This window comes from Anas acuta, chromosome 15 (genome assembly GCF_963932015.1).
Source record: "Anas acuta chromosome 15, bAnaAcu1.1, whole genome shotgun sequence".
Taxonomy (NCBI): Eukaryota; Metazoa; Chordata; class Aves; order Anseriformes; family Anatidae; genus Anas; species Anas acuta.
The window spans coordinates 5,183,897-5,208,802 of record NC_088993.1 but is presented as its reverse complement, the minus strand read 5'-3'; the positions used below and the strand labels follow the sequence as shown (position 1 = coordinate 5,208,802).

Genomic DNA, 24,906 nt, shown 5'->3' with positions numbered 1-24,906 from the left:
AGCTTGGAAGTAAGTCTTTAAGTAACTTTTGTGCACGAAACCAGAGAAAGAACCTGAAGGATTGGTGGGGTGCAGTCGGTTGATTGAGAGCTCAGACACAGGAAGGTTTTTTGAGGGAAAAGAAGCAGCCCCAATATAAGGTCACTGAAGAAAAGGCATTTCTAGGAGTTTACTTCTCAAATGCTGATAATGCCACGCTGTTGCCACAGGTTTTAAGGTGTGTTTTGTGGCACTGTGAAGCAATGAGTGGTGAAAACGTGTGTATGTTGTGACCACGTTAGTAAAAGTAAATGCAGACTGTGTTGCCATCGTATGCTGTAGATGTACTAGGAACTAAAGTAGGGCGTTCTCATTTTCATGTTTTTATTCATTTTCTGAATGCATAATGAAGCAGGGAGGAAATAGTAACAAAATCTAATGGTGACGAGCTGAAGCTTGAAAGCGTCTTTCATGCTGTTACTCTAGACTTATTCATAAAACGTGTAATAAGCAGTTTTCTTTAAAAATAAATTACTCAGCTGAAAGCATTAATTGAATTAAAACATTCAATCTTTGGGCATTGCATAAAACTCACTGGAAAGCAGTTCACAGTTTGTTTTGGCCCAACAAAGTTGCATGTTCTGTAGTATGTGAATTAAATTAACTACTGGGCCTTCCTGTGGAGAGGCTGTGTAGACCAAGGTACCCAGTGTATGTACTTGCAGTATGATTTTACAATATCTTTGCAGATTTGTATGCTGAAGAATGTATCATAACCTGCATGTGAAATGCGATTCCTCCAGCATTATTTCTTTGGGGAATGAATGACAGTTTTAAAGACTGCTAGCACAGTCCCTCGTTCTAATATTCTTCTTAATTCTATCAATCTCATTTCCTCTTGGTGCCTCTCTTCCCATCCTAAACTGAGGTGCTTTCATTTATGCTTTTTTCCTCCCCCCCTTCCCTTGAAAGTGGCTCAGAAATCGTGCAGAGTCTCATTCCACACTACGAGAGGAGGGTTTGGTGTGCCCTATGCTGTAGGTACTGAGCTTTGAAAGGTGGCTGCCTGCAAGGCACATGGCTGCACAACCACAGAGTTCAGCGAGAGCCGTGTACGAGGTGCTTACAATGCATTCTTCTCTTTAAGGGTGTTTTCTAATGGAAGAGCAAGAGAATGAATTACTTGAGGTGGGGGAGTAACCAAATTTATAATAAACCACCGTTATTTTTTACAGTCACGTTTGGTTAGCTCGGATACAACTTTGATTGCTTGAATGTGTGCTGTCCATAGACAAGTGAGCCTTCAGTTCAGTATAGTAACGTGTGTGTGTTTATATACGTATATATTTATACACATGCACACACATACATATGTATCAGGAGTGTAGACTCCTGCTGCTAACTGGCACTGCATATGATTAAAAACACTTGACTATATCTTGCTTTTGCAAGTCTTCAAAATAGTAAGAGATGGAAGAAGCTAAACTAATTTGTCTTTGTAGGACATTGACATCTTTTATTTAAAACTTTGGATGTTAATTCGTAAGAGGAGCACAATACGGTGTGAACACACAACATGGCTGTACTGGATCAGCCTTCCTAGGAGTCCGTGCCATTTGCCACAGAGGCATACAAGGTCGAAACCCACTTCCCAGTTAAAATGTTAATCCTCAAACTGAAGCATTGACATGCAAGAAATGTATTGGTATCTCTCCTTCTCTTGTGTGTATTCTCTTCTCATCTACAGTTCTTGGAGAGGAAAGCAAATTGGATTTAGCTGCAGCTTTGTTGGGTCCTTCCATGGAACAAATGGCTTCACTTAAATCCCTGTGTATCTGATGCATTTCTTCTCTGAAGTACATGATGTAGTATCTAACTTCAGAAAGATACATGGCTGAAAATGGGATTTGTTTAACAAATGACCAGGAAGAAAGTTGGGACATGCCTTTGCTTTTTTTCATTAAAATTGAGGAGTGGATGCTTACCAAGGAATGCTCTGCCGTGAGAATAGCAGAATGCATTTGGAAGCCATCTGGGAACCATAGATTATTAGCACCCTGTCCAGTTCTGTTGGCAACAAATGTTTGGATGTACATTTCCAAAGACTGCTAAGCACTAGTATGGGTTTGTGAGGGGGAAAAATACTCAAAAGCGTTTTCTACTGTGGCCTTCTTAATGGCAGTCTTTGCTCAGAAATGCTTTCAAAGATGGTACCGTGTAGTTGAACCTTGTTACTGGCTTGTATAGAATCTAAATCAAGAAAACGTGCTGTGAAGGCAACTTCATGTCATGGTACAAGTTGGCATTTGCATCCTGTGCTTTGGAGAGGGAGTTCAGTGTTTTACACTCTGAATTTGGGTGACAACATGCAAGAATCTGAAAGCGTCATCTCATTTTTAAAGGTATTTCCTAATAGATGTTCCCCTTGCATTTGACTGGTGACTCCTGGAGAAGTTCACATTTTGCAGCTAACCCTGTAGAACACCAATAAGGAAACAAGCCTGCATGTTGAGACACATGAGTGTAGTGGGGATTAACTGCTGAATGCCACCTCTAGAATCTGTAAGATACTAATCAGCTGGCATCTAAGAGCTGATAGTGTAAAATTGAAGAGTAAACACAAAGATGCTACCTACAGCCTAGGAGGATGAGTAGGCAGAGTGAGGATAACGGTCTTGTCTTTGTCTTGTCTGCAGTGATCTCACAGAAATGTCTGTATGTAGAAGCACCTAACCGGGTTGTTTGAGTAAGCTCCCCTCCTCTCCAGCAGTTTTGCAGCATTTGTGGGTACGGCTGGCCTTGATGGAACTCTGTTTTAATGCATTAGTTAAACTTTAAATAATCGGTTGTTGGGATTTAATGATGATTATCATCTGTCATTACTGACAGGATGGAAACTTGTTAGCTGTTTTGCCTATTACAAGAATCTCATACAGTAAGATTGAAACAATGAATTTATAGGGTGAGATGTACTAATGTATGACTATTTTTACTTTTGCCTTTATCCTCAATTGTTTTATAATGTTATGTTTTAGAATACACTGCATTCCATTTCCTTACTGAGATCCAGTAAGCTGCAGAGTGGATTGTGGTAACGCGAGGATAGATACTACTCTGCACAGTAGCAAGGAAGATACTGCAAACACATGGTAGAGCAAAATCCTTTGTTCCTGGAATAATTGAGTGGCGTGTAAGATCTCTGTGGAGGTAACAAGATATTAGAATTTTTAAATCTTCACACGTTACTGTAAACATTTCTCTGGACAGTGATTTATTTGTGCTTAAAACAAGAAAGAATGTGATGAACTTTCCAGGATTACAATTTGTCATTCCAGGACTCTGTCTTGTAGAATAGTAAGTAAACCGAAAGGAATGAAGGAGCGGTATTGAGCTACGCAGCCTTGGTAGAAGCTGGATCAGTGGAGTCCTTCCTTAGCATGTCCTGAGGGGAGGATCCTTGATAGAATTGTTCTTTTCATTTCATCTTTTACATGCAGCTAAGTGGAAATCTGCTGAACTTTATAGTCTCACTAGAATTTAAAGTCCTTTCTGATAGTTTTGATAGTCCTTTCTTAAGTTTCTATTAAAAACACTTCATGAAAACTTTGTGTACCAGTTATGCTGTACAATCTTTAGGAAATCCTTGATAAAATCTGTACTTACAGCATCTGACCTTAGGTTTTTACTTGATCATGTATACACAGATGATTAAAAAAAATACATCTATATACCTATATCTATCCTATCTAGATCCCTATATAGATAATACCTATACGTAGATAGGTATAGATGTATATATAGAGGTGGTTCCTGTAAACGATTTGCAAGAAAGTTAGGTCTGCTATCAGAAGAGTAGCTGCACGGTAGAAATCCGTAGATGTCTTGTGATAAAGATGGTCTTTTGCACTGGGAGCTTGCAGCAACAGGATGTTGTTGTACATTGAGCTTGAAGACTGATGTATTCACCTTTCTTGACCAGAGATTTTAAACATTGAGATTTGTATTTCTTTCCCATGCAAATTGTCATATTCCAGTCTCACGTTTGCAGGGTGAAGAAGCAATTCTGGGTCTTACAAAGAGCTGTTTATCTTCTCAGCCACCCGTTAAAGTGTCTCAGATCTTTCTAATTATTTTTTGAAGACTTGTCTTTGTAGTATCAGAAATAAATTGCTTAACTTTGTCTTCATAGTATCAGAATTAAATTCCTTAACTTTGAGTTATTTTGTGATGAAGGTTTTAGGAAATAGAGGAGGTTGGTTGGTTGTTTTCCCCAGAAGTTGTTTTAGGTGAATTTTCTTATAGTTACGTGATTCTATTTCATGCTTTGCCTTATTTGCTTCTTTGTGGTGGCAGTAATTTTCTTTGAAAGGATCAAACAACAGTTTTTGGAAATAAAAAATAACTTTAAAATGGTCACAATATCATAATATGTATCAGGTGTATACTTATTGCAGGAAAAAAGTGCTTTCATGCGTTTTACTCTGTTCTGAATTTTTTCATATATACTTTGTTGCTTGAACATACTGCTGCTCTAGGGTTTGGAGCAGTGTGGTTTTGTAGTCTCAAGGAACTCCTTGTGAAATGCAGCTGAGTAGTTACAGTTAAGATTTACATACAAGCCCTTCAAATCTTTAAATCGGAGCAAGCCTTTAAAAATTGATCCTTCTGATACTCTTTTTTTATTTTAATATAATTCAAGATTATCGAACTGGGATATCCTAGCTATGTAATTAACACAGACTTTGTCAGGTATGCAAACTGCTTCAGATAACTGAATTTCAAAAGATAACTGAGCTGAAGCCAAGTGCAAGGTCGTGCACCTGGGACGGGGCAAACCCAAGTGCAGATACGGGCTGGGCAGAGAATGGCTTGAAAGAAGCCCTGATGGAGAAGGACCTGGGCGTGTTAGTTGATGAGAAGCTCAACTTGAGCTGGAAACGTGTGTTTGCAGCCCAGAAAGCCAAATGTATCCTGGGCTGCACCAAAAGCAGCGTGGCCAGCAGGCCAAGGGGGGTGACTGTTGCCCTGTGGCCTGCTCTTGTGAGACCCCACCTGGAGCCCTGCGTTCAGGTCAGAGACCTCCAGCACAAGGACATGGATCTACTAGAGTGAGTCTGGAGGAGGGGTCACAAAGATGATCAAAGGCGTGGAGCACCTCTCCTATACAGACAGGCTGAGGGAGTTCAGCCTGGAGAAGAGAAGGCTCTGGAGAGACCTTACAGCGGCCTTCCCGTACCTAAAGGGGGCTGCAGGAAAGCTGCGGAGGGACTCTTTGTCAGGGGTGTAGTGATAGGACAAGGGGTAATGGCTTTAAACTAAAAGAGAGTGTTTAGATTAGATGTGAGGTTGAAATTCTTTCCTGTGAGGGCGGGGAGGCACTGGAACAGTTTGCCCAGAGAAACCGTGGGTGCCCCATCCCTGGCAGTGCTCAGGGCCAGGTTGGACAGGGCCTTGAGCAGCCTGGTCTGGTGGGTGGCATCCCTGCCCATGGCAGGGGGTTGGAACAATGCTGCACTGATAAAGGCAGTCCAATCCTTATTCCGAAAAATTGGAGAAAATGTATTTTTGAAGTGTAAGTTATTGAGTGCTTACATTTTCATGGAAAAAATTGAGTGCTCTCCATTGGGTGTCTCCCTGGTTTCTGGATTCTGATAATCTGTTAAAATGGCAAACCAAATACCATGCTTGGTTTGATTTCTCTTGTGAATAAATCACATATTTAAGGTTGGTTGATAATGTTTGTAATGATTAAACAGTCTTTTGAAGACTTATCATTCCAGAGGTGAATTTAAAATATATTTTATTCTTTGGAATTAACGTGTGGGGAATCTTGTTGCGTTATACATAGCTATTGAAGCTTCCAATCTTTCTTCACTACTTGCAAAAACAGCAAATTCCTGAATCATTCCCTGAGTGATTCCCTGAATTAGGTTCTTTGGGGTACCAACAACTGACAAACATAGAATCAAGATTACATTTTTGTGCCTTTTTCCAAAAGCCACATCAGAATCTGTGGTACGAAGAGGGATTGGGACTTGCCATCATTTGTATAGCTTGAATTATCCTTGTAATTTTCCCAGGTGGACTTAGTTCCTCCCTTATATGTGAATCCTCATATTGGTTTAATATTCACACCAGTCGTGTTTTTTGCAGCAGCAGATAATGGAGGATCTGCATCTGGCGGCACATCAGGAATTCCTGCCAGCAATCCTACTGCAAATTCCAAGTCAGCAGCAAGGAACCTGGGCTCCTCGGCTGGAGAGAAGGAGGAAGGAAAGAAGGTCAGACGTCAGTGGGAATCGTGGAGCACAGAGGACAAAAATACTTTCTTCGAGGGACTGTATGAGGTACATGTAGTGGAAAATAACCAACTTAGATGGCTTACTTTGGTATGTGGGTATTCCTAAAGAATGTTGATTTAATTGGGATTTGCAAGAGCACCACCCATATGCATATATTGCATTTGTTTGTGCATATGTGTGTCTATGCAGTTGGCTGTACTACAACTGTGGATCAAAGCCACCTTTCAAAACGGTCAAGTTTTTTTTCTGAAATACATTGGAAATCTGTGTGAATTTTATTCACGAATGTTAATAGAACCATAATAAAAAATGTTATTATTTCATGTATGAAGAAGTCAAGTCCCCATCTCAACTTTGAAAAGCAACGCACTCATGCTGTAATATTTGCAAAATAAGAAAATGCATTTTCTTTTAAACTGTCGCAGACACTGTAGTGTTTTGAGGATAAGCAGGCTTAAGCCATTTCAGTACTAAGGTTGAGAGACAAGGAAAAGTTAGGTCATCTCACTTTTTATCTCATATGTTTTATACAATATGTTCCTGGATGTCCTGTTCTTAAAATTATTTTTAAGAGCACTTCTGTTACAAAAACAGGTGCTAAAGGGGAAAACAAAATAAATGCTTATGGGTTTATTTGTGTTTTTTTTTTTTTTTTTTTTAGTGGTAAGTGTGATTCATGTGTATATTTTGTGGAAAAAAGTGAACAATTAAACTGTTTTCTTTTAAGTCCCTCCATCACTGAAAGAACGTTTGTTTTCCTGCTTCCATTCATTTCATGCTGTTACCTTTCAAAAGAGGTTGTCATACTTTGTCGTCATACTTGATTCAAGTATTTGAATTTTGAGAATTTTTATGATACAGGAATTCAGTGGTAATGTTCTTAAAATTATTTTTTCCCTTTTTTGGACTCCAGGGATTTTATGGGAATTAAATAATTTAAGGGGACACTTAACGTGTCTTCTTTTTACCCTGAGAATAAGCTTCTAAATAACTTAGTGTAAAAGGGTGTTTTCTGCTTAAAAAACAAAACAAGAAAACAAAAGAAATAATCAAAACCTAACAACTCTTCCTTATTATTTGAAACTCAAATTTTATACCACTAATAACCTGAATATGAAATTCACTGTAAATAGAAATGAAGCTATTAAATATAACATTTGCCCAAGTCAGAAGTGAAGGTAGGACAGAGGAGAGGAAAAATGCTGCAGAAAGTGAAGAAAGCTAAGTGAGAAAGTCAGTATTTTCAATTCTGGTACTCAGTGCATTTAAGCAAAGTTGTCTTTTAAAAGGTTTTTGGCAACTTATATTTCTTTATTTTGAAAAAAAAATCAAGAAAATATAATTTTTTTGGTATCTATAATACATTTTATATAACATAAAGGAAAACATTGTCATTCCTGTGCTGTTGAGTTCTGATAACGAAGACTTTTGTTTATGACCACTGAGATCTAATTTCCCTCAAGAACCTCAAAATCCCGTGTGTTGTTTCAGTTGTCCTATGACAAGGGATAAGTTTGGTTATGAGTATTTAGATTTGTTTTACTTATTCTTCAGCATGGAAAGGACTTTGAAGCTATCCAGAACAACATTGCCCTGAAATACAAGAAGAAAGGCAAGCCAGCAAGCATGGTGAAGAATAAAGAGCAGGTCCGCCATTTCTACTACCGCACCTGGCACAAGATTTCAAAGTACATTGACTTTGATAACGGTTAGTATGCAATGAAGTGGGCTTAGTGTAGAGCTCAGTCTTGTGAGTGTTGGAGTCCTGCCTTTTAGTGCCATAGTGGAGGGTAGGAGTGAAGGAAATGAAAAAGTAAGTACTGAATAGGGTATCTGTGAATACGATGTATGTTTATTAATATGACCCTACTGTCATTTCTTTTATATTAGTTCACCGCACCATAGCAACCTGGCCATGAACACCTCTAGGGATGAGGCACCCACAGCTGCTCTGGGCAGCCTGTGCCAGTGTCTCACCACCCTCTGAGAGAAGAATATCCTCCCAACATCTAATCTAAATCTTGCCTATTTCAGTTTAAAAATCATTCCTCTGTGTCCTGTCACTATCTATTCGAGCAAAAAGTTACTCTTCATCTTTTTTCATAATCCCCCTTTAAGTTTTGAGAAGCTACAGTGAGATCTCCCCGGAGCCTTCTCTTCTCCAAGCTGAACAGCCCCGGCTCTCTCAGCCTTTCTCCATAGGAGAGGTGCTCCAGCCTCTTGATCATCTTCGTGGCCTTCCTCCTCCGGACTCAGTCTAACAGCCCCACATCCTTCTTGTGCTGGGGGCCCCAGATCTGGACTCAGGACCCCAAGTGGGGCTTCACAAGGGCAGAGCAGAGGGGCACAGTCACCTCCCTTGACCTGCTGGCCTCTCCTCAGTTGATGCAGCCCAGGATGCAGTTCACCTTCTGGGCTGCAGGTGTGTTCTGCTGGCTTGTATTGAGTATTTTGTCTGCCAGAACCCCTAAAACCTTCTCCCTAGGGCTGCTCTCAGTGAGTTCTTCTCCCAGTCTGCATTCATGTCTGGGATTGCCCCCACCCAGGTGCAGCACCTTGCGCTTGGCCTTGTTGAACCTCATTAGGTTCACATGGGCCCACTTCTCCAGCCTGTCCAGGTCCCTTTGATGCCATCCCTTCCTTCTGGTGTACCAGCTGCACCACTCAGCTTGGTGTCATCTGCAAACTTGCTGAGGGTGCACTTGATCCCACTGTCTGTCATTGATAAAGCACAGCACTGGTCCCAGGACACATCCCTGAGTTACACCATTCATCACCTGCCTCCACCTGGACACAGAGCCATTGACCACAGCTCTCTGGCTGCGTCCATCCAGACAATTCCTTGTCTGCTGTTTGGTCCCTACACTGTCAGTGATGGTATGGGTGCTCTAGATCTTTTAGAAATAACGGTGTCTATATGATGTGTGTTGATGAGAAAGGGGGAAGGAATGATACTGCTAAAGAAATAGAATCTAGAATTTGCATTAAATCTCTATGGTGCATTCTTACGCACAAAAGCCAGTATGAGTTTTGGAAATTTCAGACTTCTTAATTTTCATATAACAAAAGCTCTGTATGCATTTTCTGGGGGCATCTGTACGTTTCCCTTAGAAATTGCGAACAGTTTTGTGATACTAAGGTTGATGCAACTGAATTAGCTCTATTTTGCATATTGAACCATTGGATGTTTAAATTCTGTGTAACCACTTAGACTTGCCTTCAATAAGATGCTTGTCTCATCACTGAAAATCTGAATCATTTCATCTTTTCACAGTATACTCTAATTTTCAGTGTTGAGGTGAGTAACTACAGTGTGGATAATGTCATCTCACGTGTACCTGTTTTGTTTTTCAGTGTTTTCTCAAGGGCTGAAAAAGTCATCCCTGGAGCTTTATGGCTTAATCTGCTATGGGGAATTAAGGAAAAAGATTGGGGGATGTAAGTATGAATTTCCTCTGACTGAAATTTTTTTTTATATGGTAGAATCAGGAGTGTTGTGTTATTAGGAGTTCGTGTTCATTGTATTCTATGGAAGTAGTCTGTGTAGTACTAGTATTTTTCATTAAGTGTATTTGTATTTCTAAAGACATTCTTAGTCAACTGCACGAGTCCCCTTTTTCTTTGACAGATTTCTTTAGCTTTTGCTATCTGTGGAATGCAGTGCACAGGTGACAGGTAAATGTATATGCAGTTTAGGTTATCCATCTGTTTTATTATCGAAAACTGTTTGCCCTCATGAGTATTTCTGCCTACACTGTAAAAATCTGGGATGGTACCGTCCTCTAAGTCAGTATCCAAATCATTAAATAACAACGAACACTGAAGATGAAAAAGCGTTACAAATCATAATCAGAAATAATAACCTTACTGGCTAACCAGAATGCATTCTGACCTTGTCCACCCCAGAGGCTGGTTTTGTCCATAAAGAGGAGTGTAGATGGATGAGTGTGCGCCTTACCCTGTGCTCCTGTCTTCTGCAAGCTGATCAGTTGCATTAGCGAGGTTCCTGATCTGAGGCTTAGTGCTACGTTGGCGTGGTCTTTATGGCTTCCAGACTAGAGGGAGCTCTGATGTGACTTGGAGAATGGGCAAAGTAAAAAGCACTGTATGCTCCAGTCCCTTCATGTATACCTTATTTTCTGTGTACTTTTTTCATTTGTCCCCAAGTTTTTTTGTAGAGTTGGTGTTAGAGTGAAGTACTACATTTCACTTGTTTTGTGAGAGGTGGAAAGTCATCAAAATACCTTGACTTTTTTGTAAACTCAGGCTAGTTGCAGAGTGGAAAAAAATTGAGGAAGTTGTGGACGTGTACAACTCCTAAAGCAATTGTGATGCTTTTGCAGATTTTTTTTTTTTTTTGCTAGGTTATTTTCACACATGGGTTTTCATTGTACTGCATCATGAACTAGGCTATTTTCAACGTTCATACTGACTTTATTCTGTTTGTTCAAAGATCTCCACTATGTTAATTCATCTTGGAGAAGCAATTTTGAGCTGTTAGTAACAAGACAGTCAGAAGCAAGATATATGGCATTGCCAGTATAAATTAGTATTAGTGGTTCTTCCTTTTTTCCACATCTTGTGTTAAAAGAATCAGCAGACCCTCCATGGCTCTGACTGGGAATGAGGTTTTACACGGTCACCATGGCAATGCATGCATACTCTGTGCTTCGGTCTTTTTATAACTTTGGTACTCAGTTAAATGTTTTACCCACTTGAACAATTCTAGTCTCCTCAAGACCAAATGGACCTGAGCAGCAAGTCTTTACACCTAGCTTATGAGAGATCTTTTCTACAGCTGGTGAAAGTAGTTTCTTTCTCCTTTTTTTGTGGTTTTCACCCAGTCCTGTTTTCCCAGAAATAGGGGTGCCTTATGTAGAGCTACGGAGAATTAAAAGCATGTCAGGAATGATTTCAGTATTGCCAGAGGGATGTTAATTGTTCAGTAAATAGGTTTGGGCATAACATAGAGAATAGAAATCAAGTTATTTTAAAATGTTCAGTATAGCGCATGGAAGAAAGGTGTAGGTTATACGTGCAATTTATTATTTTTATTTACTTTCTTTTTATTGCATCCAGAGCTGCAAATGCTCAGTGCTCTTTCATTATTCTGTGGTGCCTTAGCAACAGAGATTGAGCAGGCAGATGAGGAAGCTTTTCTTTTAACACTTCAGAGTCAGAGTAACGCACAACAACCTGGGTGAAGCACTGGAACAGGTTGCCCAGAGAGGTTGTGCCCCATCCCTGGAGGCATTCAGGAGCAGGTTAAGCGAGGCCCTGAGCAACCTGATCTCGTGGGTGGCATCCCTGCGGGTGGCATCCCTGCGCATGGCAGGGGGGTTGGAACTGGATGGTCTTTGAGGTCCTTTCCAACCAGAGCCATTGTATGAATCTATGTCTGTAGCACCTAAACTAGGATCACTTAATTAATCCTTGAGTAAAATGTAATTTTCATGGCAAGGCAAGGACTGTGTAAAGCTTGTATATTATGAAAATAGAGTAATAACAGTCATGACTATATCACTTTAAGTTCTAATTACTATTTTATCCCTTTTCATGTAAAGGTATGGATGACAAAAATGCAGCTAAACTCAATGAGCTCATTCAGGCTGGGTAAGTAATAAGTTATTCCTGAAACTCAGAAAACTGGATTGTTCATCAGCTTAATTGTTGAATTCATCATCCAGAGTCTAGGGTACTATTTTTACTTTTTTGGAGTTGGAGTTTGACATTTGATATTCTTAGTTTCTTCTGTATGTTTTTTTTCTCTCCCTTTTTCCATGAAGCCATTAATTAGTTAGAAAGGATAGGCGAGCTTTAAGAAATTCATTAAAAGAGGATTCTTTACAGAAGTTATGGCATTACAAGTATGTTAAGTATAGGGAATATAGTTCAATATAGTTCATCTCCAAAAGTTTTGCCAACAGTGCTCCTGAATCCTGACTTTCAGACATGCACCAGCAGTTCCAGTGTGCTGTAGGCCACAGCCCTCTAGTCACTTCTGCATCTACTTCATTTGAGGATGAGTAGTCTCTTTCACTTCAAGAATGAATTATGGGCAGTGGGGGTTCCTTTTTGATGACAATGTAGTTTTAGAATACAGAACTGTTTAGAAGTTGCCATACTACACAAAATGAGGGAATTTTCTGATAATTGGGCATTTTTTTCTAAGCATCATTGCTTTTATAGTCTGTGGATTCTACAGTGAAGTATCTTTCAACAGCTGTCATTAAGGTGTGTGATCATTAAACTTAATTTCTTCCAAATTGTAGCTGCTCAGCAGACATCGGTTTGTCCTGAACATGTCTTCAGAAGAGATTTGAAAACAGCATCATTTTCTTTATTACAGATCCCTTTTTATTATTGGCATTAGTCCTTCTAGGGTACATTATTGTAGCAAATTATTAATGAAGTGAACTTTACTGCAAATAGGAGAGAGCTGCTGACTTCTTGACTTCACTTTACATAAACTGGCTACTTTTTGTTGTACCTTCATTGCTCACAAATTGAGTTCCCAAGTGAGTGCCTTACAGTTACTAGGCTTCATTCTCCTGAGAGCTGCACTCTGTACAGTGTGCTGTTGTGTTGCAGGTCGTGAATGTCGTCGTTTTTGAAATCACTTGTTCATTCTATTGTTAATTACAGAGTTTGAAATTAGAACAGAAATCTTCATTTAGTTTGGGCTTTGTACAAATTAGAAAATCTTACCAGTAATTTTTTTTCATATAATGAAATAATATTTTAAACAAATTGCTTAAATTTGAATTATCCATTAAAATGACCCAGACTGAGCCTTCTTTCCCTAAGAAGTTAACTTTTTGTACATCTAGTGTTCAGGTTATAGGCAGTCATTTTGGTCCCTCTTTGTTGTACTGGAGAGCTTTTCTAGTACTGTGTCATCTAAATAGTCTAAACCATAGTAAAGGAGATTTTTAGCAAGCTATAGTATTAATCTAGCACTTGACATTATTGAGGCCTGAGTTACTGTAATTAAATTGCCTATGAGGGCTAATAATTTGTATGCACTCTAACTGTTTGTTCTAAAAAAATCCAGTTTTGTAACAAACCATTTTGAAAGTCAGAATCCTTCTGGTTGAAAATATTACTACTAATCATCTTCTACCCAAAATGTAGAGTGTTTATAAATTTTTACATTCTTGGGCAGTTCAGAAACACTTGCTCTTGCGTAGGCTTTTTCTCTACAATGTGGAAGACTCATTGGTGCTTCCTTTGTTCTCCTGCATCTCTTACCCTAGTTGTTGGGAAACTTTGTTGTTCATACTGGCATAAACTGTGCAAGAAAACGTGCTCACATTTTCATCCTCATTAGCACCAGTATGCTTGCACTCTCTGAATTAATTCCCTACATGTGCAGGGCAGCCCTGTGTCTTCTCAAGCAAATAAATTGCACATAACCCATTATAAATTGCATGTAACCCATTATATAAAACTTTTTCCTTCCATCTCTCTCGGTGGCATTAGAATTCTGTGATCACTCTGTCTATTTGTAAGCAGTTCTTTTTTTTTTTTTTTTTTTTTTTAGTTCCTAGCGTGTTTTTTTTTCAAGTCTGATACTCCTCTCCCTCTAAGTATAATGCAGTCTGTGCAGTTTGTCACTATGGAAGTGGTTGTTCAGAAAGTAAGAATAGGGAATGTGAACACATGATAACTCCTGAAGCAGGTAAACATCAGCATAATTAGATTGGTAAGAAAGATCAAGAGAAGCTAAAACTATGAGGATCTGTCTGGCAGTTTGTTTGCAGGATGAGTCTAGACCCTGGAATTACTGACTTTAATTCAGTGTTTGTATTTCTTGTGTTACACATCAACTCAGGCTTTCTATAATAATTGTCTGGTGTATGAAAAAATGACTGAGATGCTCATAGCAAAACCATGTTGAAAATATTCCTAGTTAAACTTACAACCACGGTCACAGGTAGTAAAGAGCGCTTGAAAATTAAATCAATTGGTTATTTAATATAATGGCAGAATCTTTGTGTGAAACGTCCTTTTTTGGTTAGTGAAGCTAAGGCCATTCAGTGCTGTGCTTCTGTGTCTTCAAAACTTTGACAGTTTGTAAGATCAGGCTAGTGGATAGTCTTTAGTTTGCAGCTGCATGAATCAGCGATATTTCAGAAAATAGATCAAAGTTTAGGTATTTTAAGTCCAAGGGGAATGTAAGAATTGTTCTGTCAGCTTTTGTAACTGATCTGAGTAGTTCAGCATGCTTAAGACAACACTGGCCCACACAAGTTGCTTAAAGAAGCTTTCAAAAACACTAAGTTGGGCAACTGTGAAAAATGAACTTGGTTAGAAACTATGGAGAATCTGAATCGTTACCTGACCAGTCTTTGTTACTAGTTTTTTATTACTGTAATGATATGTGTCTGGGTTGTGTGATTAGAATACGTAACAAGAAACAAAGCTTTGGGGCAGTGTGTTAGAACTGCTCAGGAACCTATTTAAATAGATTTAGAGAAAAGGTTTCTGTTTCGTTTCACTTCTAGGAGTGAAAAATTTTTATTTAGCTTAGTTTTTGCAACCTTTTTTACATTTGATTAAAAAAAAAAAGTAGACAAAACATAAATAGTTTTGGGTATCTTTGTAAACTTATGGGATTTGTGGATGAGTGTTTAAAAAAAGGAAACAAACAATTAAAGAAATACCATAGATAAGCATCTGGTAAAGCACTGTACCACTGGAAGACCATTTAAAAACTTCAAACTGTTTTTCTATTTTGCCCTTTCTATTTCTGCCCTCTTTTTCTATTATGCCCTTGTGAATCTGCACTATAAATCCTTAAATGTCTTTGTTCATTTCTATAGAGATGATTGTATTTGACTGTGTGTCACTGATAGATACATATTCCCAAACTTTTGGTAATGGTGCCTGTAAATACTTCTCTTTCAATATATCCAGGGCTACAACTGTTCGTTACAAAGGCAGAAACCTTCGTATCAAAGCTCCAATGTGCAGGGCTTTGAAGAAACTCTGTGATCCAGATGGTAAGTAAAAGATGCTGAAACGTGAAAGAGTTCTAACAGATGGCTGGAAGAATATGAGAGTAGGCCTGTTTTGATGTGTGCATCACTGGCAGGGGAATTTGTGCTGTTTTGCATTTGTATTGGGCACAAATACGTCCCCATTGTTTTTACATAATCCCGTTAGTTTGTGTAATCCCACTAACTTTAAGATCCACTGAGCTCTTTAATTCTTAGTGTACAGTACTAGTGAAATTACAGAAGAAACAGCTACACGGGACAAGATCACTACTGCTTTGCCAGGTTTCCATTCACTATATTCCAAAATTAGTCTTCCTCCTGTGCCAGTAAATAAAGAGCAGTATGTTGTTTAGCACTGAACATTTAAAAAAAAATAAAAAATAACCTTCTCCTGTTCAGCTGTGTGACTTCTCTTTCTCTCCCTCCCTCAATAAGTAGAATCAGTGTAGTTTAAAGATCTGAAATATTTTACTATTGTACTTGTTTGGAGTTTCCAGCAACCTGATTTTGACGGTGCTTGCTCAGCTGGGAGCCTCTAGTACTACTGCAGTGGCTGGGGAAGGGGGGGGGGGAATTGCAACAGGAGTTAACCTAAGGAAGCAAGTTCCCTCCATGGCTGCAGCTGGGTTGCCTAAGGCATCTGTAGATGGTGCTGATATCTGTGATGCTTTTTTTTTTTTTTTTTCCATGTAATTGAGCATATAGCATTCTGCCTGAATTTTCCTTTCTTTGACCTTTGTGCTTTATCTCCCTTCAGGCATTAGTGATGAAGAGGACCAGAAGCCAGTACGTCTTCCTCTCAAGGTTCCCGTGGAGTTGCAGCCACGAAATAATCATGCATGGGCTCGAGTGCAGAGTCTCGCCCAGAATCCACGGCTTAGGTAATGAAGAGCTGATTTTAGTGCTCAGTATAGAACAGTGAAATACAGGGACAGTGTTCTAGCATCTTGCTGTCCCTTCAGGGTTCTCTTTGTGATCTAGATGGTGCAGTTGATGATGCAGTTTGCCTAAATGTACTTAGTCTGAAGCCTTTGTACAACCAGAGCATATGATTTGTTTAGATAGTGAGATATCGAACTTGATATTTAGTTTACCATTATTCTTTATACCTTTAGATTTGAGTAATGATAGGAGACACTGGAGCTGGAGATGAATGTACTTGGTGCCGTTTCCACCCAGGTGTCAGAGTGCAGGTAGAACAGAGACGTGCAGCATTAGTGCTACTGAAGTTTGTACTGAACGTACCACGTGACAGAGGCATGGGGAAGGGATGTGAAGCGATGGTTGGAGGTGCCTTCTCTCCTTTTAGGCTGGGAGTCTAAATATGTCAAATGCAACACAATGGTAGCAAGAAGGAAGATACTTAGCTTAAATTCCCCCTGCAAAATGTAGTTGGTGCTGTTGTTCCAGTGTCATCAGTGTTTTTTCCTTTTAGTACTTGTGGCTGGTCCAAAACTCAGGGCAGAAAACTACCAGGCCCCTGTGATGCTGATTTCTCTTTCAAATAGCACATTTCAGTATAGTGACCAAATACCATGCAGAGAGGAGAATGAAGGTTTGCAGTGTAATGTTTACTTTGCAAAATGCTTTCAGTGCAAAAAAGTAAAAGTATTTTGTCCTCCTTTTTGTATATTTCATTTGATAGCTTTGTGCCTTGCTTGCAGTACTGCAGGTTAGCGAAATCTTGCCATCTTTTCTCATCTTCTTGCATCTGGAGAAACTAGTATCTTGAGTCACAGCAATCAGATTTGTCTGATAGGCTTTCAGATCATTCACAGTTGTGAGTTACATTTTAATGTTGCCATTATTTTGCCAGTATTTTTTTGTTGCGTTGTTTTATTTTCTTACAGTTTGGGAGTGGTAGCTGTGCTCTCTGTGCCACAGAATGCCAGTTTCTTCCCTTAATTCCTATTCTAGCACTGGGGGTCTGATTTGAATTTCTGCTGACATTTTTATCTGTTCCACTGCTTTACCTTGCATACAGGATGATTGTGGAGTTGCATCGGAAGGTCTCCAGCCTCATTGAGTTCCTGAAGCAGAAGTGGGCTCTCCATGAAGTACGCATCGTATCCTTTTCTTGTTTAGTCTCTATTCTGTGTGCTCTGTCCTGGAAGCAATTCCATTCCCATTCTAGGTTCAGCTTTACATCAGAAATGTGAGTCTACCTAACAAATTTACCAGTTCATGCTTGAATAATAACAGAGGTCAGCATTTCAGCATCACTAATGTGAAGGAGTCTTTTGTGGAAAATTGTGCAGGATTTCACTTTTACCTCAACTCTTCTCTGTTGTGGTCCTCTGAAAAACTAGTTAGTAATAAGTGAAGCTCCCTGCCTTTATTTCATTGCCTTAAAAAGTGGGCGTGGTGTGTTTCAGCACAGATGGGTGACTGCACTGTAGAAGCTTGGATAATAACTGATGATTTACAGTTTGAGCAAGGAAATTGGGAATGGATCTTTCCACGTGCTGTACGCAGCTTCAACAAATGAACATTTGCTTCTTCTTTAGGTAGCTGCTGCTGCCTGTTAAGTTTTTATATGCTGTCTGAGCCACAGAACTCGTTACAGAGATATTCCTACCTCTGAGCTTTGATTCAAGGAGTAGAAGCAGACCTGTGAGACTAGCTGTGAGATAACAGCCGTGTATTTTCCTGTTGACTGGTATGCTGTATCCTGTTCTTAGTCCTCTAATTCAGGCATCTTTCTTTAATTTGTGAGCCTGGAAGAAGTTTCACATAGCACTTGAACTTTGAAAGATGCCAAAATATGTGAAATGAAGGCTATTGTGCAGAAAGGGGAGTCTGTTTCACTATGCAAGAATTTTTTTTTCCTATTGCAATGCTGTTTGAAGCAGAGACTAGTAATTTTTTTTCTGGACCGTAGATTTAGTTTGTGCCTGTGTTTTCTATACAGTCCTTATCAACACAGCAAGACTAATTTCTGATCAGAGCCCTTATATCTATGCTGAATAGAGAACATATCCTTGATCAGCTACTAACTTAACTTGCAAAATAGGCCATCGAATACTTGTTATGAGGGGACAGATGGTGGTTGTAGTCTTTAACACATCTTTTTTAGCGTAAAACACTAGAGGAACGGCAGCTTCAAGACTCCAGAGACTCAGAATCAAGAGGTAGCTTCTCAGAGGAGAAGGTGATGCTCCATCTCTTTCCAGGAGAGAATTGTACACTCACTCCACTGCCTGGGGTAGCCAGAGTGGTTCACTCCAAGGCTTTCTGCACAGTGCATTGGCAGGAAACTGGCAAATGCAAACAGAACACAAAAGACTCTCACTTACTGCCCCCTGCACAAATCCTAGGTATACAGAGTGGTCAGGGAACAGCTAGGGGACAACTAAAATACACGCGGGGAACAGAAGGTAAGAGCGTTGGAAGGGCAGAGAGCACTACAGAATCAAGCAGAACCCCTCATGCCACAGCTGAGGCTCCTGCAGGCACTGAAGATGGCTCCCCAGAGGCTGCTCTGGCAGAAGGAACAGCCTCAAATCTTGGCATCACTAACTCCCTCAGCAAACCACCTTCTGGACTTCAAGATCCAGGAGGGGACCATGAGAAGCTGAGCTCAGTGGCCTTCTGTGTGGAAGGCAGGGAGGCCTTGGCTGGTGACCAAGCAACTGTACCAGCATCGTGCAGCACAGCTTGTGCTTGCAGTAAGATCCCTGATGTCGAGGAGCTCTCTCTGCTCGATCCATTCCCACGGTACATGAAGTCCTGTCAGGATCTGATTGTCCCAGAGAAATGTTCTTGCACAGACAAACCGCATGGGAAGGACTCTGCTCCAGCAGCTGGCGATACTTCTCCCGTGGCTTTTCCAAGCGGGAGGAGCACAGAGACATCTGAGTCCTGTTCACAGCTGCTGAGAGGTGGTGTGGCTTCACCCAGCAGTGGCCCAGCCAGATGCGAAGCTCAGGCTGGCCACAGCCAGGGTCAGCAGCTCGATGCTTGTACCAAGGAGATAACAGATGCAGTAACGGAGGATTCTCAAGAGAAGCTGAGCTCCTCGTTTCCACCTCCACCTCAGGGACAATCTAGTACAAAGTCTCTCAAGGATGACCCGAGCCGGCTCTCTCAACAAGTCAGAGAAGAAGGATGGAGTCTACGAACTTCCGAGAGCCTTACGCTGGCTGAAGTCTACCTCATGATGGGCAAACCGAACAAGTTGCAGCTGGAATATGACTGGTTGGCTGTCTTGGAGCCAGAAACCCAGGATGCTAGGGAGCAAACATCTGAATCAAGTGCTGTTCCTGCATGTACCACTTTTCACAAGCAGAGACTTCTAAACTGCCTTTTAAAACTCATCTCTACTGAAGTCAATCCCAAACCAGTAAGTAGCTCTTCTTTATGCTCCATATGCTAAATCTTACTTGATCTGGGGAATAATTCCTGTTGCTGTTTTCATAGTAAATCAATGACCAGCTATGTCAAGATCTTGGAGTTTCCTATGTTTAAAAAGAAAATCAAAACAGATTGCTACAGGGTAGACTTTTCCTCAGTGTGCTGCACCTGCTTTTCTAACATGCCTTTTAGTTTCTTGTTTGGCATGAGTCAGAGTCTCAGTAGTATTACAGTGAGCTCAAAAGATCAGACATGTAGGTGTTTTCTCTTCTCTCTCATGTTAATCCTCCAAACAAAAAACATGATATGAGGTGGTTATTATTTGCAAGTGTTTTCCTGTCACTTCAGCATACTTTGTCTTAATCAAAGCCAAGTCATACACCTGGAAAAGATTGGCATTACTTTAGATATGCATCATTACATATATTCCAATAAAAAGAAGTAACCTTTTGCTTTATTTGTCAAATATCACTTTATACACTCTGTATTTCAGAAAAAGAGGTAGATACACATCTTGTGGCAATGAATGTCATAAGAGTGACATACCCATTCAAGGGAAAAGGAGGGTATTTACTGCCTAACTGAAAGTGCTGTAGACTTTTTTTGAAAGTTTCATCTCTTAAAACCTCTGTTTCATCAAATAATGATGCGAACCATAATATTTTTGCCACAGGGTACTTCAGCAGAGAAAGGATTGCTTGTCTTGATCCCTACAACTTTCTCAAGATAATATGTAACAAAGCCAAAATGGTCAGCTGTTCTGGGGATCATTCTTTTAAATGAATATTACAGGCATAAAATTAACTGTAGCAAATTGCACTGCAGTCAAGCTTAGGTTGATAATTTTATGCCTGTGGTTACACACAGATTTTTTAAAAAGGGAGCATTTTGTAGAAAACCATATAAACAAAAAGGAAGTCAACTGGATAGGCCTGGAAAATCAGTAAAGCACCTTGCCATGTGCTTCTGGTTTAATTCTTGAGTTATAGCATGAAATATGAAAGGGAATGGGAAAAGCTTTACAAACTGTTCATCTTTATTCAATCAGAATTAACAGCAAAATATTTTTGTCCAGGTGTATTTCCATCCAGAAGAGGTCTCTGGTTTATTAGAGTTCAGGAAAATTCCTACTAAATTAAGAGCAACCCCTCTTTTGTTACTGTGACAAATCTTCATCTTTACCTCTGCTTTTTTTTTTTTCCCCCCTGGGGTGGTGCAGCACAATGTGAGAAGCTTTTTGGGTGCTAACGTGGTTGTAACGTAAATTAACGATATTGAATCAATGGTATTTAACACTTCTAAATGCCCACTGGAGGAATTTCAGCTTTCTTCCACAGACGTTGGGAGGTATTGGTTAGAGTGCTATTTGACACACTAAAACACCTTTAATGTTTCCTAAGTAGAATGAGTTTAACCACATTTTTATTGTAACAATACACAATATTCATTTAATGTACTCACATTTTTAGACCCCTGAGATGAGCTCTGTTGCCACATCACCTATAAAGCCTACTCAAGAGGAGCAGTCACTGACTCCTCCAGGAAAGGTGATTGCCGTCAGCACCAGAAGTCCAGGCTGCACGCGGAATCAGTCTGCCCTTCGCAACAACAAGACTTTTTCTCCTGGTGCTGCTTCCAGCTCCTCAGGTGAATGCTCATAAAAATACATTTCAAGAGATCAGACCATTAATGCCTCATACGTGATGAATGCATTCCAGTAAGGTAACACTGGGAGAACGAGGGTTCTGCTATTATGAATTTAATTGCTTAAGAACATTGGTACATGTTAATTTGCTTTAGGGTTGTCCTAAATTCAGTATTTCTTTGAATCTTGAAAAACTATGTGTCAATAATATCATTTACAATCCAGAAAATCTCTCACAGCTCAGGCTTACATTCCCTCATAGACTTAGGTCCCAAGTCTGTGTAGGTACAACCTGCATTTTCATTTTTGTCTTTTTTTTTTTTTTAATAAAGATAAGTTGATTTGGCCTTCTCAGTAGGAAATGAAGTAAATAGATTGTCTTCTACAGAACTGAAAGTGTTGACAAACTGGTAGCTTTACAAAAGGCACACAGCTAGCAGGAGAGAAAAAAACACAAAAGGGTTAAAAAGAGTCATGCAAAGAGATTTAGAAAAGAGCGAAACAACTGTGGTGGAACATAGCCTATAATAGTTATCTATAAAATAGCATTAGATAATTTTAGTTCATCCCATTGCAGACTTTTAAGAAAATACCTTGTGTATGAACAATTCTCTCTAACTCCTGGTCAGGCAGGAGAGACAAATGTATTCTTATTCTACATTTAGCTGCTTTTTAGATCCTCTGGCATGCTGTAATTTTAACTATGCTGTGGAAAAAAACAAACAAGCAGTGTAGAATGGCAGGTGGCAATTTTCCTTTTTAAATAGGAGGATAATAACACCTCCTGTTTATTTATCAAGCAAGTGAAGTTTGTTCTTCAAAACTCTTCTGGAATAGTGTTGTGTGTAACCATCTCTGTGTTAGGATGGCCCAAGCTTGTGCTGTGTGGTTCACGTGCCCAGGGAGGAAGCAGGCATTGCTGAGAATCATTGCCCACTTTGCCTCTTCCGCTTCTGGGTGAGTTGGATGACTGTTGCCTCCTCACTGTTATCTCCACAGCAAGCACGGGTGTAATACTGAGTGTGAAAATAGGCATTTTTGTCTATTGTAATGAAGCCCAGCATTGTAACTAAAGCAGGCACTTCTGTGGAAGAGAGGTACACTTCTTAGTTATCTCATAATCACATACCAGTAGCAGTGGTTTTCATTCTAACTGGATGCCTGCACAGTACTGAAATAATACAGCGTGGTTTTGTTTGTTTTTTGAAGTTAAATGTGAAAGAAGTTTTACTCAGAGCAGATATTATTTAATGTGACATACACATTTCTAAGACACTCTATCTTTTGTAAAGTATTTTTGGTAAATGATCCTGCTCTTTTCCTTCTCTGTCATCAGGATCATTTCGCTGAGGTTGCACTTTGAATTACCACACTAAGGGTGGGGGGTGGAGGAGAAGAGGTCTAAGTAAAACATACTTATTGTAGAATGAATCTATTTTTGTATTATCTTGCCCTACAAAAGGAGTGGATCAGGTAAACACATAATTTGCAGAGCAGAAGGACCTTCAAGTGTTTCTACAAACTGAACAGATTAGCTGGTTAACAAAGCTGGTACGGGGTTTCAAAACTGTGTGCTTAGATTCTCTTTCCTTTAGTAGTGTAAAATTGCGTTTAAACCCCTTCATCCAAAGATTTCAAAGCAAGTGAATGTTTGTGCTGTCCTTGTGAAGCCTGTAAATATTGCCAGTTTACAGGTGGGAAAACTGAAGTGTTGAGAGTTTTGTGATTTGTTTGAGGTCGCAAATGGTGGCAAAACCAGAATACCCGTGTCTTAGCTCTCCATCTGATCCTTCAGTTAGTAAATAGCTGCTTTCTTCTTGTTTCCACTTAATTTAAATTGCTGATGAAATCTTCTAGGTTTGAGAAACCTCCCTAGACCTCTCTTGGTGGCTGGTCCTTCAAGTTCTGGAAACACCGATGCTGATGGTGGACTCTTTGCAGTTCCTACAACTCTACCACCCAACAGTCGCCACGGGAAACTCTTCTTGCCTAGTAAAGAAGCAGAGCTGACCTTCCGGCAGCACTTAGACACAATCAGTGTAAGTGAGATCAGTAAATGAAGAAAGTAGCATACTGTGCCTGAGCTGGCTTGCAGTAGGATTAGAGGTTTTTCGTTTAATCAGAAAATGCTTCCTCATGAAGCAGTGCTTCTGGTGATGTTTAAGCATAACTGTATCAGCTGAGCTTAGATTTTGATGACATGATTATGCTTTGAAGTGTCATCACCTCTTCAGACCTGAACGCCATCACACAACCTGGTGAAACTGCTTCACTCTCTAGTTTGCTCCAGTAAACTGTTTGCCAGACTTGGCAAAGCTGATACCCTTCTTCTTGTGCAACTGATTTTAAATACAACCATGTTGCTCTATTTGATTGAAATAGTTATTTTTATACATACAGTCTCAGTAACGGCTTCATATCAAGCTACAGTAGTTAAGTAGTGAAATGGCTTTTTTGGGGGAAAAAGTTTTGTCCCCATAAAACGAAAAAAATAATATGTTCCTAGTGGAAAATGTTCCTGCTCTAGCAGAAGTTCTGGGATATGAATCTGAAGTGTTAACTTTTGGGTTAAGGAAATGGGATTTCCATATTCCATGAGGCTTTTCTTTTGCTGGACTGTGTTTGAGGAGCTTTCAGTTAAATGATACATATGTTAGTGTAAAATACCAAAATCCAGTGAGATATGTTTAACTTAAAGATAGTTTCAAGAAAAATGTTGCACGCTTTGAAACAAATCAGTATATTAATTAGTAGTTACAGTTTTATTGAAAAGAGGTTTGAGGATATAATTTATGCTGCATCTGCCTGCTTAGGATACTTCCTAATTGATTTCCTGTTCTTCTCCAGATGCAGTCAGACTTCTTCTTGCCAAAGCCAAGGAAGTTACGGAACAGGCACTTGCGGAAGCCGTTAGTAGTACAGGTCAGAATAATTTGGAAGTGCAAAATTCCTGTTTTGTTCTTGAGTAGATAACAGTAAGGTTAAAATGATTTGAGCTAAACTGAAATAGATGTTTATGTCGTAACGAGCTATAATATATCCTCTGTATGAGGAATGTCAACAGTAGTAGTCTCGTGTGTGTGGTAGTTTGGGAAAGAATAAAAAAGACCCTTATCTGAAAGCAGGTACTGCTGTTTGGGCCTGCTGGCACAAGCTGCATGTTCATGTGGTATCCTGATCTGTCATTGTTAGAGCTGTCAGTGCTACTGCAACAACTCCCTTTAGATGTTTTTTCCACCTTTCTACTTGGTAATGACTGTGAAACTGGGATGGGTATAAATACTGTAGTGAAATAAAACCAAATATTGAAAGAACACTGACTTACAGGGGGAAAAATGTAATTTTCAAAGAGATGTATGGGAGAACTAGCCTTCTGTCATGGATCTTAAGAGTTTGGCAAGCATTAAACTCACTTAGACTACTTTTATAATCCTAGCGGAAAGATTCTTGGCACTGTGAAACCACAGACCTGTTCTAGGGACTTGTGGCAGGTGGAGAACAAGAAATAGTTTAGAAAGAGAATAATGGAAACTTGTTTGGAGAAGAGGAAGTTACCAAGCGTCAATATGCACTTTGGTCTCTTCTGCTTTGTATAAGAGTAGGAGACCTAGAAATTACATAGAGG

General features: G+C 39.7%; 1 protein-coding gene across 4 annotated transcripts in view; it reads left to right on the top strand.

Annotated features, from left to right (window-relative positions):
• CRAMP1 (cramped chromatin regulator homolog 1) overlaps positions 1-24,906 on the top strand; it is a 43,293-nt gene that overhangs the window by 5,901 nt on the left and 12,486 nt on the right. For 3 of the 4 annotated variants that reach the window (XR_011101661.1, XM_068699442.1, XM_068699440.1), the window contains exons 3-13: positions 6,133-6,326; positions 7,836-7,989; positions 9,636-9,719; positions 11,846-11,894; positions 15,201-15,286; positions 16,041-16,164; positions 17,268-17,349; positions 18,360-19,625; positions 21,106-21,283; positions 23,139-23,320; positions 24,129-24,203. Coding sequence is in view for 3 of the 4 variants with exons in the window: in XM_068699442.1 (XP_068555543.1) it covers positions 6,133-6,326; positions 7,836-7,989; positions 9,636-9,719; positions 11,846-11,894; positions 15,201-15,286; positions 16,041-16,164; positions 17,268-17,349; positions 18,360-19,625; positions 21,106-21,283; positions 23,139-23,320; positions 24,129-24,203 (2,474 nt within the window). In the remaining variant the exon portion in view is untranslated. The remainder of the gene's footprint in view (positions 1-6,132; positions 6,327-7,835; positions 7,990-9,635; positions 9,720-11,845; positions 11,895-15,200; positions 15,287-16,040; positions 16,165-17,267; positions 17,350-18,359; positions 19,626-21,105; positions 21,284-23,138; positions 23,321-24,128; positions 24,204-24,906) is intronic. The other variant, XM_068699441.1, reaches the window with a different exon arrangement.